The 16,530-nt window shown below is 37.8% G+C and overlaps 2 protein-coding genes across 7 annotated transcripts in view; both read right to left on the bottom strand.

The window, feature by feature from the left end:
- The window catches only part of LOC113569304 (B-cell receptor CD22-like), a 574,889-nt gene that overhangs the window by 9,620 nt on the left and 548,739 nt on the right, over positions 1–16,530 (bottom strand). The gene's annotated exons all lie outside the window — the stretch shown is intronic.
- On the bottom strand, positions 5,357–16,448 carry LOC118241363 (myelin-associated glycoprotein-like). Of its 4 annotated transcripts, XM_035526118.1 has the most exons (9): positions 15,230–16,446; positions 11,674–11,720; positions 10,194–10,532; positions 9,756–10,046; positions 8,242–8,517; positions 8,061–8,154; positions 7,162–7,221; positions 6,131–6,272; positions 5,357–5,629 (listed from the first exon to the last, which is right to left on the bottom strand). In XM_035526118.1, exons 1-9 carry the CDS (start codon positions 15,283–15,285, stop codon positions 5,597–5,599), a joined length of 1,338 nt encoding a protein of 445 aa, XP_035382011.1. In that variant the 5' UTR covers positions 15,286–16,446; the 3' UTR covers positions 5,357–5,596. The 4 variants fall into 4 exon arrangements, with proteins under 4 accessions (XP_035382011.1, XP_035382014.1, XP_035382012.1 ...); XM_035526121.1 differs by lacking the exon at positions 10,194–10,532 and having other exon boundaries at positions 15,230–16,448; XM_035526119.1 differs by lacking the exons at positions 5,357–5,629; positions 8,061–8,154 and having other exon boundaries at positions 6,179–6,272; positions 15,230–16,448.

Here is a 16,530-nt window from a genome sequence, read left to right as displayed (position 1 = left end):
ATGTTCTTTGAAATGTCTAAATCCTATTCCTTGTGTGGAGTAGGTATGGTATCAATGAGTGGGTAAATGTTTTTATGGATTTTGAAAGCAGATCCTTTTTTTGGGCTGAGGGCGCTAATGGCTTGCGTTAAAGGTGGTGATGGTGAAGGGTTTTGCTTTATGCTAATTTTAGACTTAATGGCATCAGGTTAGGCGAAATGATCGGATCAGGTACAGTAGGGTCAGGTTCACGAACAGACTCAGAAACAGCCAAATCATCAGAAGGATTACACGCGAAAGTGTCTGAACATCACCTAACGTGCATGTCTGAGCACGGGTCAGCACACAAGTCAGGCTCCGAGTCAACAGGGTTTTCCACCACTTCGGGTACAGGGAACGCGATACCACAAGCTATGCCGTTCCCAAGTATAAAGGAAACGCCACTCAATGGCAATTCAGGACGAACAGCAACTTTCTCTTCTGAAAATAGCAACACACTGATCAAAACAAGGGATACGATGGGGCTGGAGCACGACTGGATACTGTAACTCTTGGAGTTAGTGCTATTTAAGTTACACTCCACCCCAGATGAGCAGAGCTTTGGGACCGGTATAGAGAAGCCTGTGAAGCATGCGGTGTAGACGTGAGCCACACTCACTCAGTTTTGTAGTAATCTTGCTGGTTTATTCGCCACGCCACCTAGGCTCGCTCTTGGAGTATTGTAAACAGCTCATACATGAGTTGTGGAAATGTCCAAAGTTCATAACGCGTTACTAAAGAAGTAAATAATGGCAAAAGAAGAGCTGGGTCCAGTAATGCCCGTCATGTTTAGTACCAACCAAAAACTCCTCTGCGTGGGCTACATGCACACGCCTTTTACGTATACGTAACTTAAGGAGACGGTACGCAAATTACTGGCCGTTACAATGCGCGTATTGGAGGAGCGCCCAACTGTTATGAACCTCTGTCTGGGCTTGGAGGCCGTACCAGCGAAAAGCAACGATAAATGGCTAACGGAATGGAGAATGCCCCTGGTAAAGAGTAACAAAAAGAAACGGAAGCACAAATGGTAGTCTCTTCTTTGGTGTACTAGTGTGTAGTACAGAGGTTAATATTTAGAAACAAGTAAACAAACTGCTGTAACTGCTTCGGAAGTGACCCAGGCCAAAACAACAAACGAGACCCACACGAATGAAAAAAATAAACACACACTATATAATCCTAACAAAAAAGAAACATACAAACGACTACCCTCACTACCTACACATAAACAGAAGCAAAAACCCTCACCCAACAAAAATGGGAGCCAATTCCTACTACCAGTAACCAACACCAAAGTACCATACACAAAACAAAACGATATTGTATAGAATAAAAGAAATATAAATTAAACTTCCTGGAAGACCCTCTGACGGTGTATCTGATCTCCAATTTGAAATGGCAGATGACGTCCCTGACACAGTGGCTGTATCTGGGTGGAGTAGAATCTTTCCATTTAATGGCTAAGCACCACCTGATATGAAAGTGTATAACACATAACTGCAGCGAAAGCTGAGTATCTAACTTGTGATTATCGATAGTTAGAAAACTTTTTTTTTTTTTTTTTTTTTTTTTACAAATTCAAGGAATACGGCCTAAAAAATGTTGTTTTTCAGATTCTGTCATAAATGTCATCCGTGTGATGGTGGACAGCAACTCAAGAAACTCGAGTTCAATTATAGGTGATACAAAATGACAAAAGGCTGTGTTGTCTTTGGCTGCAAAAATTCAATGTATAGTGGGAATCCCGTGCACTAATAGTCCAAAGATCCAAAAATATTTTAAAAATGGACAAAGTTTGTCCAAGTTAAAAGGGCACATTGGAAAGGATCATTCGCTTACTTCGTTAGCAGTAGTTCTTTACCACAACTGTGGGATGTGGAAAGCCACGCTCACACGATAACTTGAGCTGCTGCTTTTCTAACAATATGGGAATTTAAAGAAACTTGTTAAAGAGAGGTGTTCATGAGACTCTGTGTGAATGGAAGTAAACAGGGTAAGTGCAATTATTATTATTATTATTATTATTATTATTATTTACATTTATATAGCACCTTTCTCATACTCAATTACTTTGCCTATTTTAGATTACATTAGCTAACTAACAGACTTTCGAAGCTTGGTACCATACTAGGCTAAAACTACTGCATGTAGTTGTATTACGGAGATTTATAGAGTATCTTATGAATTTGAATGCAACACAGATCGCTTTTACAGCAATAACAATAACTGAATGTTTGCGCTTAGAGAGCTAGCTATTGTCATTAATAGCTAATTTTCTTATGTTCATTATTTAGATAGTTAGCTACATTACCTATAATTAACCAGCATCTTTCCAAACACCCAAACACTTGTGTGGTTAACACTTCGTCAGTTTATTTCAGGGTTATGTTTTTTGTTTTTGTTTTTTTGTCAATGTATGGAGTTAGCACTAGACATTCACTGAAGTCAGCCATGCAAAAGAGAAGGAAATGATAATGCATGCATTTCAAGGCTGTTACATCTCAGTCTAGGCAGGAGTGTCCGAGCGACTGGTGCGTGATATGACAAACAAAACGGACAAAGTGAATACGGTGCACAGCAAATGTATTACAAAGTGTTGGAATAACATACAACTATACAGGGAACTAGTGTTACAACATCAGGAGGGACCAAGGCCAACAAAACAAACAAACAGAGCAGGCTAAAACTGTATATACAAGGCAGCCAACTATTAGAGGCATAACATTAACTCTAAAATCAGGGACAGAATACAAGGTCATACACAGATTTCTCAGTTAGTTGAAAGCAAACAAGCCCAACACCACACAAGTCTCTTACCAGACACAACCCCCCACCCCCCATCTCTATCTGGTGAGTCGGGAAGTTGGCGATTGTTAATAGACAAGATTGTTAATAGACAAGATTACATTTAGTAATGGTTTTTACTTTTAGAATCAGTTTTCAGAATAATGGCCAATATAAAGGTTTTTACCAGTTGGAATTCCCAGTTCTGTCTACTGGGTCAGGTTGTTCATTGCTCTCTGGAGTATCTTCTTCCATCTCTAGCTAAAATATAAATGGTTGAATTTCACTATTGATGATATTCAGTCCACCACATTGTCACTGCAGATTCATAATCTTCATCGAATTAAAAAAATGTCTTCGGAATCTGAAGAACCAGCACTGGAAAATTCGCAGTCCAAGTCAGTCATAATGGTGTTTGTGCGTGGCTTTTTTCCCTGATGTCCACCAATGACTTCACTCGGAAACGTTCTGGAATTTCCAGTGCAACATCGGGTTTTTCTGTCAAAATTTACTTGAATTTGTCATTTTTAAAGTGAACATATTTTCATTTTAATTCACATATACATTTTTGCAGTAGCTAAGATAATGTGAAATCTTCAGGGAGGTCCATTTGGTACTTAGACTTTAAACAAGATCATACTCCTGGCAAAGAGAGAGCAGAAGGTGAGTATAACAGTTCCCCCTTACAAGGATGGGTGCCTGTTGGAGCCACACCAAACAATGCAATGAGAGATGATGGCTCTACTGCCTTATTAAATATCCTAGAAAAGGTCTCGAATATGGTTTGCCAGAATGTACTGAAATGATAATTGGGTACATTTACATTTTACAAACATCAGCTACAGCAATAGTTACCTGTGAGGGGAAAAAAAATTATTTTGTCAGTGAGTTTTGTGATCTTCACACATGGTTTTATAACTTCAATTAAATGTCATATTTTGATAGAGGGAGGAATATTAGATTGTCACTATTAGAGTCCCAAACTGTATTACAATCCAGAACAGTTCATTAGTTGTGAACAGAAATCATGAAAAAAAAAGCTGATTCATCTTTGTTAGGGCCATAAATACTGGTAAAAAAAAAAAAAAGTTTTGATTGTTGTATTATTAATAACAAACAATGACCCTCTGGGTCTGTGATTGTCGGGTTATGGATTACAATAGAACAATTCATGTTGTAATACTGATTTGGCAATATTGTAAGTGCTTATGGTCATGCCAGTAAAGCTAACTGAACTGAACTAAGGGGTCATCTTTACTAACTACAAACTTGTAACCCCCCCCCACCTTTAAATAAAATAAAAAAAACTATAATTTTTTTTTAAGAGTTAAAGGATGCAAAGGAAATTATTTTTTCAAATTTTGAAGTTCAAAGTCTGTGAGATGTTTTACATTTATAGCATTTAGCAGACGCTCTTATCCAGAGCGACTTACAAAAGTGCTTTGTCATTTACTCATAGAATATATCCAAGTACATTATTAATTATTATTATTAGAATTAAACATACCAATGAACTAGAATACTGTAGAATACAGGGATGAATGCTGATACCTAGAAGTGCAAAATAGATAAGGTCTATCTTAAACAATGATAAGTGCTATAAACAATAAGTGCTAGAGTTTGTTAAAATACATAAACAGTGCCCTACAATAATTACTAAATTAGTCAGTCAATAAGGGAGCAGTTTCAGTTGTCCTTTAAATATTCTGCAAATAGATGGGTCTTCAGTCTGCGTTTGAAGACTGCAAGGGATTCTGCTGTCCAGACAGCAAGCGGGAGTTCATTCCACCATCTTGGAGCCAGGACAGAAAATAGTCTCAATGCTTGTCGTCCATGAGACCTGAAGCAAGGTATTTCAAGCCTAGCCGTACTTGAGGTTCGAAGTACTCGAGGTACGGATCGGGCTTTGACCATTGACCTTGTGTATGAGGGGGCTGGCCCATTTTTGGCTTTGTAGGCAAACATCAAGGTTTTGAATCTGATACGTGCAGCTACAGGGAGCCAATGAAGGGAGCGCAGCAGTGGAGTAACGTGTGAACTTTGGAAGATTGAAGACCAGATATTGGCTTTAAGCTTACTTAGGTGAGTGAATATTTTTGTTCTTATCAAGGTGAATGTAACATGTAGTCAATAAAATTGTTTAAAACCAAGTGCAATTGACAGTTTGGAAACCTTGTTATACCATTGTCAAAGACACATTTGATGTTTTTTGTTGTTCTGTTGTTTAGCATCAGTCAAGTTGGTTTGAACAAAGCCAATGGAGGAAATCTTATGACTGAGTAAAGACAGATTTCAGTGAGAACATTTGGCATCAGTCCCTACTTTGCTACAGTAAAGATAAACTGAAATGTATATGAGATCAGCCAGAGTTAGAGCTCAAAACTCAGACTCCAAAATAAAAAAAAGAATCATTTCTGAAGTTAATAGGAAATACAGGTTCCATAGATAGAAATCCAAATGCACAAAGATGGATCAGAGTTAAGATATTATACTGTTGTGGAATGGGAATTGTCAGTTTTCCTGCCACCTATTGCACTGTAGCAGTAGGACGCTGTATGTATATATATTTTATTTATTTTACATTTTGATTTATGTAGAAATATAAATATGCACAAAATCAAGATTTTTTTTTTATTTGAGAGAATGTTAACTTTATGTTTGCAGATTGCAGAATGTGCAGATACTCAGCTCTGACATGGAATATTAAAATCCCAGACATCAGTGAATGCAGAATATTTTGGTGTGAAGCATACTGAAGCTTAGCAATGGACATGCGAGGCCATCAAGAGTATCATTCATTCAGGTAGATACTTGCCATCTCATCCTACCAAAAAAAACAAAAAACAAAAAAAAAACCACCATGACTTACACCATCAGTATATCAACACAAAACCTGCATCATTACGAATACATTCAACTTTCCTTTTTTCCCCCATTTGTTGTTTTTTTTTTTTTGCTCTGAGGTGCCCAGAAATAGCCCACATTAATAAATAAACTGAACAGCTGTTATGAAATATTCACAAGACTCTTTAGGTATGATTGGTGATCACTGTAAACTATTATTTCTAGGTTCTAATCTCACTCCTCCATTTTGGACTGGCATCCTACCAGTACTAATATGTAAAATAGGTCTGTTCTTAATACACACTAGATAGACTTTATGAAGATTCAGACTATGAAAGGCCTAATAATTAGAAGAAGAGTTTAGAAATCAGTTGGAGCGAAAAGAGCATGGCCCATGGTCCAGCACTGGGACTGAGAAACAACTACATTACTAACTGTAGAGGCATTACTTTGTCTTTAGGGGGCAGTGTGCTGTTGCTACCTCGGGAGCCTGTGAAGTCACCATGGCGGTACTCCAAATATGCCCACCCGATACATCATTTGCATAGATGTTGTCATCCTTGTGCCATTCATAGGTCTTCTGCCGGACCTTGGTCTGGGTTCCATTTGACTCTATGTTCTGTCTAAACAAACAAAGCAGTTCCTTAGAAGTGTCTTTAAAAACAAATCCATGACAGAACACATACTATAAAGCTCATTTAAATATACACAGATGAAAAATGTTAAAACATAATGCATCTGGATGAAGCACTTACTTGTATTTTTAATTTGAAAAACAATCCTAGATTAAATGAAAATGTTAATCATTCTGTAGTTGAGTGGTGGCTCATTATCATTTAAAGGAACAGGCACTCAAACAAATAGTTATGAACAGGGTTGTTTGGACAGACAGAGAAGCATGTTGTGCTGGATGATCCTGGTAGTATTTGGTCCAAAAAATATCAGACATTTCACTAAGACCCCAGGGAACTGTTTTCCTTATTGTAAAGGGCCCCCCTTCAACTGTCTGTACAGCATATGTGAAGAAATGTCATGATTTGGCAATATTGTAAAGGGGAAACACTGACGTAGCACACTCACACCTTCAAAATGGCTAATAGGAAAGCAGAGCATTTGATGACCATCGATGACCATTGATGATAATTGATGTCAAAATTACAGAAAACTATGAACACTAAAAAAAAAAGCTTAGTTTTCCTTGTATGGGGTGATTCCCCTAGGTGGACAACACCCATCCCAGACCACCCATACACATGACCCTAAACCTCTGGACATTTGCATTCAAATAAGTAGTGTGTTTCTGAACTCAACAGATATCCAAATTATTCAAGGAATAAAATATAGCCATAAAGTCTGTGTTCACGCTTTGTTTATTTCATGATAATAAAACATTTTTTGCCTGACTGAAGTGCATGTTTTTTCCTTCCCCATTGTTCAAACGCATGTGCATCAGAATGTTTAATTTTCATTCTACAATCATTAAAATGATTGGTGAGGAACTTTTGGACTCACCTACACTGGCTTGTGTTCTCGGAACCTCTTGTATTTTTAGCTCCTCTCGAGTGTTCATGTCTGAAATGAAAGCAGATTGAAGAGTCCTGTAAATATGTGAGAGAAAACTGTAATGCATAAGAGAACTTTTAAGCTTAATGAAAAAGGTCTGTTCCTCCCTTTTTAAATCTACTACTCTATTGAAGGTGCTGCTGGGTATTAAGTTTAGCTCAGTGCTAAGATACCAGATAAACGTAATTGTATGTAAGGTCGGTTCGAACCCAGCAAGTAGGCAGCCTACTGGGAGAGCAATCATGCTCTAATGGTAGGCCCATGTGGAAAAGTAAAGTAAACAACCAAAGGGGGGAGTCGAACCCCGGCTGTTGTGTTGCGAGGTGAACGCACACCTGCTAGACTGCGGTGGCCAAAAAACCACCTGCACGTATAATCGCTCTTCAAAGGAATGGAAGATGACAAATCTAGAAGGAAAACAAAACTAAACACCATGCCGAGCGTGGAAAAAGGGAGAACCAAGGATGCCACGGGAAGGAGGGCAGAATCGATACCAGAAAACAGGGAGGAACGGTAATGGCGAAGGGGAGTCTTAGGAGAGAGACAGATTTGAGGGGGAAAACTGGAGAGGGGAGGGAACATGTAAAAGCAGGTACACCCTCACAGCACAGAAGTGAGGTATAGCACAAGGGCTCACAGACCTCAATACCCAAAGTTACCAGCTAGGCACTTTGCTCAGAACTTTGGTGACTGAGTCACTGGGCTTATATAGGCCTAGCCCAGCTGTTGGGCATTATGCCTGATTAGTGGTGTACCTGACTCGAGACCTCCCTCTGGTGGCCAGAGGGGGCCTCGGCATGGCACCGACCCTTACATTGTGGCTGAATAAATAAATCATGTAAAACTACCTCTTTTTCATTCTTCTGTGGACACCTAGCACAACAATTCCAAGGACAATTAAAACTATGGCCGCCAGAATGAAATAGGTCAATCCATCAGTGCCTGGAAAGAATGGAGGAAATGACTTAAGAACAAGCAGCAATGTCCTTCTGCGGTTTCCCCTACACACAAGTGAGAAGTATCCAGTACCTTGTGCCAGCTGTGGAAAGCCAGACATCTGGTAAGTGTCATTGCCCAAGTAGTTTGCTGCCTCACAAGTTACAAAGTGGCCCGTTGGCCCTGTCATCACTGACACTGTCGTCATTCCCGTATAGTTATTTGTCATGTTGAAGTGAGGAAGGAGAGCACTTCTTCCATCAACAGTCCAGGAGATGCTGGCGTTTGGCTCCGCCTCCACCCAACACATGCAGTGTAGAGATCCTTCCCTCTCCCAGCAGGCTGAGTCTGGCAGGATGGTGGGAGGGACTGAGACACGGAGACAAAGTCATCAGCAACACAATCACAAAATCTTACTGCTGTGGCACCCAACCCAATATCCCACGTTTAAAGGGGCAAGAGGCAGTGAAGGTTTGCATGACACACTGGTGTTATTACAGCCACAGTCTGGCTCTAGAAGGACAAAGAATCATGGGGCCACAGCAAAATACTTGCAAGAGACTTTCATGTTTCCTTTGTCATCTCAAAGTGAGAAAAAGAAAAACCAACAAACAGGTTTTGTTTCTGGCACATTCATTTTCAGATCTGTTTAGAAGTGCATTGAGTGCATAAGTCACATTTGACTGTGGTCTGTCTGATCATGTCTCTAGAGAGAATTTAACAAAGGCCAAGGTAACCAATCATTAAGGCAGCACAGTAGATCACTTGACCAAGAGTGACTCTCTTTTGAATGCTTGATGGATTATGGAATCAACCCTCCCAGGATTAAATCATGTGCAGTAATTCTAACACAGTATATGAGAGTAGATTGAGCAGGTCCATGTGTCCAATCATCTCTCACTGTGAGTCACTCCAAAGTACATAAAATACAGTAATAATTCCCTAAGGCTGAGGTGTCAGACTCCAATTTATAATAGACATACAATACAATAACAGTATAAATGATACCACAATAAAATAAGAATACAATAACAGTATCAATTAAATTATGCTATCCTAGCTATACATCTTCATTTAGTTTTAATGACACTCCAAACTACAGTTGGGTTAACTTGAATAAGATCTATTCTACAAAGTACACCTTAATTCATATTTACTGGAGTTACTGATACAGAGAAACCGGGGTCCCACAATGAAAAGAAGATACAGAGCTACATGGGCCTGGAATTCTGGAGCAGGATGAAGGCCACTCGTAGTTGGCCACTAGGGGATTGCTGTCACTACTGCATGTTAATGAGATGTTACCACCCTCAACCACAGGCCTTGTTCAACTGATATTTATGGTTGCATGTGCTGGGGCATCTGCAGAAATGAATTTAATATAAACTATATATTCATAAATAGTCTACCAACTAGATTATGTAACTGTATACAACACAGAGTTCATCACAATTGCTTTGAAATTCTCTTGTATTCTTGTATGGACTAATACAATGAACTAATCTCATGATTCCCCCCTGCAACCCAACCTGATATTTAATTTACATTTTTAAAATATGTTTGATGGTATAACATGAGGAAAGCACATTTGTATAGTCAACACTCACATAAGATGTGAATTGCATCACTAATTGCAGTGTTTCCATCTGACATTCTCCTGCATGTGAGCCTTTTACCATGGTCTCGACGGCTGGCATTGAACTGAGCGTGTGCCACAGAAACCCACAAGCCACCCGAGTCCTGTGTAGTGGTCACCTCATTAGAAACAGAAGACAGGCCCAGCCATTCCAGCAGAGGTGGAGACACTGGACAGGAGTGCCGGACTGTGCATTTGGCTGAGAAAAGCGTTCCTTCCACTTGTGTGCTTTCTACAGAAATGCGAGTCTCTGAAGGTGCCACTGTATGAAAAATACAAATGTTAAAATCAGTGGTCAATATGATTACCTGGGCCAAAGTCATAATTCTTTTCATAATTATTTATTAAATTTACTTAATAAACTTGTCTGCGTGTAGGTTTTGAACATTGTTTCTCCTTGTGTACTCACAGACTTTTATCTCTGTGTAATCTCCATATATGTTGTGAGGATTGATCCATACATACACACTTATTCCTCCATCCTCTTGGCGAACATTGTCAATCTTTAGGCTACAGTTTCCCTGCATAGCATTTCCCAGGAGTGATGTCCTTCCTCTAAACTGATTTATTATATCTTTGGTGTCTTTAGAATACACTGGAGGGTATCCATAGTGCTGATACTTGTACCAAGTCGCATATGTGTGAGATGTGGTACTGCACGGCACCACCACACAGGTTCCTTTGATGGCTGTAACAAATTTTGGCACCCGCACCTTCGAGCATCGACATGAGCAGCTCAGGAGTGAAGCTGGGAGACAGGACAGAGTGTAGAGTTTATTCAGTTTCACTAGATCAGTGCAGATCTTTTGTGATGGATGGACTTTGGCTTTCAGCTTTACAGAGGTTGGTTTCAAAGTGGATGTAAAATGAGTTTAGCTGATCCTTTTATGCAAAGCTACTCACAATTATTACTGAATACAACTTGAGCAATTGAAGGTTAAGGGCCTTGCTCAGGGGCCCAACTATTACATTTTGGCAGCACTGGGTAACCTTCTGAATACTTGTCAAGTATCTTAGCCACCAAGCTAAACCCTGTATGTGTAACATTATAGCAGGGACAAGGTGAGAGGCAGAATGCACGAGCTTTTTACTAAACTGAAACAAAACTAAGAATTAAGCTACAGCTACAACTAACTGACCACAGGGGAAACCAAACACAGGGCTTAAATAACCAAAACAATCGAGCACTAACCAGACACAGGTAACCATATGAACAGGGAGAACCAAAACAAAGACTGGAATTGAGGAACAGACGAGGGGCAGAGAAAACGAAACCAAGAAAAGGAACAAACAGGAAACAAAGGAAAACAGACACGGCAGGGAAACCACAGTAGCAGGGACGTCAGGAGGGTGGCCAATCGTGACAGTGACATGCTCCCATGAAATTGCACTATTCAAAGATTAAACAAAGGTTTTTGATAAAGCCAAAAAGCAGCTTAAAAATTGTTTTAAAAAAACGATAGTTTGATCTGCTCTATCAGTTGCACCAATGAGATAATGGAAGTGCAAACCTGCATGTTCTGCTTTTTAGAATGTGCCCTATAAATAATGACATTCAAATGAATTAATAAATAATAAAGCCTTCCTTTATAAGTTGTCATCCTTCACATATTTATTCAAACCTTACTGGAATATTACTGGAGCTTTTCTACAGGAATGCTGCAGTGTATTTTTGCCCCATCTGCAAGTATCAAACCAATCATTTGGCAAAACATGTATTACTGTAGGTATCCCAGGACAATTATAAAAGAATACTTATAACTGGACCACTGTTGAATATATCAAGAACCTACAGTGAACATCCTAAGTTTTCTACCCTGTGGGGCGTAACATGAGACATTCATCATCACTTTCACAATCAGGTAAAATCATGGTCTGTTGATCTTTACCTGTTAGAAAGAGTTTAAGCACTCTGTCCATTACTGCACACTTCAACCTAGAAAACAGATGGAAAAACATAGAGGAAGTTGAAACAAACTGAGTTCAGTTGCAGCTGGTGAGTTTCTTTCTAAGCCATTCCCAACCCAATTCAGTTTGCATCTCAGTGACATGGAGTGCTTGCGTTTATTTTTAAGTATATTCTATAGGACACTGTAATGCAGGTGAAAACCAAACTTCTTCCAAGTTGGTACAGAAGTAACCACTAAAGCAGTACTAAGCAATCTAAGTTGAATTATCTCTATCTACAGAACAAGTAGGAAGATGGCAGTTTATTTATTGTTCCTAATTGTGAGTTGACATGTAAATCACATAATAATGTTAAAAATTAGCATTATTTTACTTAGGAAGTATCAAAGTTAAACATTTTATTCTGTTTAGGTAGACTTGTGACTTTTAAAGCCTTTACATAAAGTGCATACAGAAGCTTTTCAGACCCTTTCAAGTTAGTGACTTTTTCTTATGTACCAGACACATCTTAAAATGGATTCAGCAATTTTTGTCTCATCAATGTGCACACAATGCTCCACAATGACAAAGCAATAAAAAAGGTTTTGGAATGTTTCATAAATAAATAAAAAATTTAAAAAATATTGCAATTACTTAATTTGCAGACTTGTTGTTCAAACAGTTGCAGATGAGCATTGTTGTATCCTACTTCTTACAGTGATCCTTGAAATACTGCTACAAATTCAGTGGTGTCTACCTGTGTCTATATGACTGCCTACACCTCTTGGCAGAGTCTACACCTGTGCGTATACCTGTAGGTAACTATATAAGATCTCTCAGTTGATGGTGCATGTTAGATTGAAAACCAAGATAGAGTAAAATGTGCATAGACCTGCAACACAGGACTGCATCAAATCACGGATCTGCAATGCAGCAATGAAAGTGCCTCCATCTTGCTCAAATGGAAAACATTTGGAACCATCAACATTCTTTGTAGATTTGGCAACCCAGCCACAAATGAGTAATTAGGGATGAAGGGCTTTTATCATACAATTAACCAAGCACCCAACGGTCAGTATAAATGAGATCTAGAGTTCCTTTGTGGAGATGGCATAACCTTACAGAAGGTTAACTCTTAGTGCACCACTCCACTAATTAGGACTTTTATGGGAGACTGACAAGCTAGAAGGCATTCCTTACTAAAAAGAACATTAGTATATGATTGGAGATTAAAAAAGGGATCTAAACAACTCTCAGATCAGTAAAAGTAAGATCCTCTGGTTTGATTAAACAAAGATTGAACTATTTTTCCACAATTCCCTGTGATATGTATGGAGGAAACCAGATAGAGTATCATCTCATTAACACCTTCTCTACAGTCCAACACGGTGATGGCAGCATCCTGCTGTGGGGTGTTTTTCTGCAACAGCGACTGGAACACGAGTCAAGACAGAAGGAAAAAATAGATGCAGAAAATATAGAGCATCTTAGGTGAAAACTTTTTGCAAAATGCCTGAGACCTCAGGCTGAGGTGAAGGTTTAGATTTTGAAAAAGACTGGAGATATTCCACCCAGCAAACCGAGGAGTGGCTTCAGGAAAGCTATAGAAGTGAGAGACCTGTTTTTTGTTAAAAATCACATACCTTTTCTAAAGTGCCATAATACAATAGAGATGCTAGCTAACAAAGCAGAGCTAGTGATCAATGAGCTAAAGATTTTTTAAATTTGGTAAAAATGTTGTATTTTGTTGTATTTGCAGACTTCCAATTTCAAACAGTTAAACATTAAATATATTAACTGATATTCCTAATAAGATTACACAGGAAAAATCTAATTATTCCTTATTGATAACTCATTTAAACCTGAGAGATTACGCTTCACAAGAGTTAATGCAAGCAGAATAAATGAAAAAGCCATTTGTACACTCCCCCCAGTCCATATGTCTAATCATACATCAGTATGTTCAATAATGAGAAACTATGTTAGGAAGGGCACATATATTAGGAAAAACAAAAGACAAAAAAATAGACAAAAAGACAAAAAATGAAAATATTGCTCATAAGAAGAGTTAAATTCCACTAGTTAAAAGAATATTACTTAACCTGTAACCTGTATGCATTGATTTATCCATACTTTTCTTACTATAATATTATCTAGGCCAGTACTTTCAAAAGTAATATAAGCTGTTTGAATATATAAGCATATTCAGAAATGCTTTGTTAGAATGAACTCTTTATCTCATTTTTATGTCAACTTTCATGCACTTTTTCAGATCTTCTGATAATACATTTTTATGAAATTAACCATTTATTTCAGTTTATTTTTTCCTTTTTCTGGACTCCCTTGTAAACCGATTTCAGTACAGTTTGTCTTTATTTCACAAGATATTCTGATAAGCTCTACAAATGTTTCTTTAGAACTTCAGATTACTCTTTCTTATAGAGGAACTCCAGTCTGGATCATTTTACCAACACATCTAAAAAGCTGAAATCATCTCTTCAGGTTCAACAGAAGATCAAAACTCATTTCCTCTTAACCTAAAGTAGATCATCTGTATATCAATTTAATGTGGCTTTTGTGTGTCTTTTTTCTTATTCCTTACAGTTTAATTTTTCTCACTTTTTTCTTTCTTTCTTTAAAGTGTTTTATTGTTGTATTTTTTCAACACAATGTATTGGTTGCTAGTTGTATTTTCCCTCATATATATATATATATATATATATATATATATATATATATATATATACACACACACACACACACAGTACACATATTAAATAAATACATTTCCAACAGAAAGCTGCACTGAGTTTGTGGGGTAATTACCAAAACAAAGATCTGAGGCTGTCACTGCTGCACAAGGTGCTTTAACCAAGTGCTAAGGATAGGGACTGAATACTTATGCTAAATAGATATTTGTTTTTATTTGAAAATAAAGTTATAAAACATCCAAGAACTTGTTTTTGCATTGTGACTTTGGACTTTGTGTCTAGATTTATGAGCAAAAAAATTGTGTTGAAATAATTTAAAGATGAATGCGAAACATACCAATATTAGTAACTATGGTGTGTTCCCTTGCCCAGTACAGAACAGCTGTAAAAGCTCACTTGCATAAAATCTAAATGAATCTTGCCTTGAGTTTCTTATTTGCCTAGTGTGGTTTTCATGTTCCTGTTTTGGGGGATTAGCATCAGTCAACAGCATTAGCTTAGACTAGGTTTTAGGAATTCCTCATTACTGTTGGTTTTTAGTTACCTTTTAGTTATGTTAGCTGAGCCATGTGGGCTTCTGTTTTTGTTGTTTTTCTGTTAATAAGCAGAATCCCCCTGCTATAGTGTCCACAGAAAATCTCATCAGATCCTTTATCACATATGCAGGGAAATTGCTTTTTGTAGCTCTAAATAGTAAAACCAGTTTTTGGTTTATATATAGATATATATACTTGCACAAATGCACTACTTCTGCATTTTAATGTATGAAATATCATTCTTCTTATTAGTATTTTTATATTATTATTATTATTATTGTAGTGTTTTTTGTTGTGTTGATGTTTCTTACCTTCCTTCATGTAGACACCACACGCGCTGGCAAATAAATACCAGTCCTTTGGTCATGTTCTTTATAGAAAACACTAACGAAAGCCATTTCTGACTTCCTGATTTGAACACACTCTCATATTTCTGACTTCCTCTTTCCTTCAATTAAACATTATCACCTCAGGAGACTTCATTTTATCTTTGACATTTAATCTCTGCATGACCATATTAGTGCCAGTTTCTGTCATGCTGCAATTCATTTTTTTTAATGTAAAAATGTCTTACATCAAAAAATATTCACAGAAAATCTGTTTTGAGACACCAGTGTCCAGCTGTCCATAGCAGAAAACAATAGAACACTGAAGCCATGTGATAAAAGCACAGAAAAGATGAGCCAGTAAGTATCGGAAGTCTTAAAGCAGTGGAAAAGGTCTACAAAGATGATCTCACGAAAGAGAAACTTCTGCCTTACAGTAACTCTGCCTTTTTGGAAAGGAGTTTCCTGTCATTCAGGAAGAACTCAGTCAGAAAGGATTACATCACAGCACAGCCAGAGTGAGTTGTATAGCCCCATATAAAATTTAAAAGATTATCCAAGATGAAATTTAGTTAAGTTGTATTCTTGCCAGGATATGGAGCTGTGGTTTAGATTTGATGGTATGGGGTAGTGTAACCAGGAAAACAGAAACATATTTGGCACCACAATTTAAGAGAAACACTAGTACCAAGGAGACATTTCAGACAAGGTACTCTGAACAGCATCAGTTTCAAACTAGCAAGACATAATTCAACAGTCCAGTCAACATTGTATCATTGGTACAGAAGAAGGGCCACAGAATGCCATTTCTGCTCAAAACAGCAACTGTCTGATGTGAACACTATAAAAAAAAAAGCAGAAATGAAATTGAACTGCTCATTTTAAGAACAAATGGAAAATGAAGGGGGAGACCAAAATGACACACGACGAAGGCAACACATCTAAGCAAACTAAGAAAAAAGACAAACTGCTGAAATCAAACATACCATATACAAATTCACCATTTTCAAATATTTACCACAATTAAATTTTTAACTAAATAAGGACTGAAGAGAGAAACATGGCAGTCCATGCTGTGCACATCTCCACTCACCCCCGGGTCTACTGCCCAAGTCCATGTCAGGTGCGACATACATAGTTTCAAGTTTTCAAGTTTCAAGTTTGTCACATACATAGTCATACACAGTATAACTCGCAGTGAAATGGTTTGAGAGTGCTCTGTCCAAACTGAGGAAAAAGAAAACAGGGGTGTATTGGGAAATTTTTATATATATATATATATATAT

The sequence above is a fragment of the Electrophorus electricus genome, chromosome 5 (assembly GCF_013358815.1).
Source record: "Electrophorus electricus isolate fEleEle1 chromosome 5, fEleEle1.pri, whole genome shotgun sequence".
Taxonomy (NCBI): domain Eukaryota; kingdom Metazoa; phylum Chordata; class Actinopteri; order Gymnotiformes; family Gymnotidae; genus Electrophorus; species Electrophorus electricus.
This window is presented reverse-complemented; position numbering and strand designations above follow the sequence as displayed.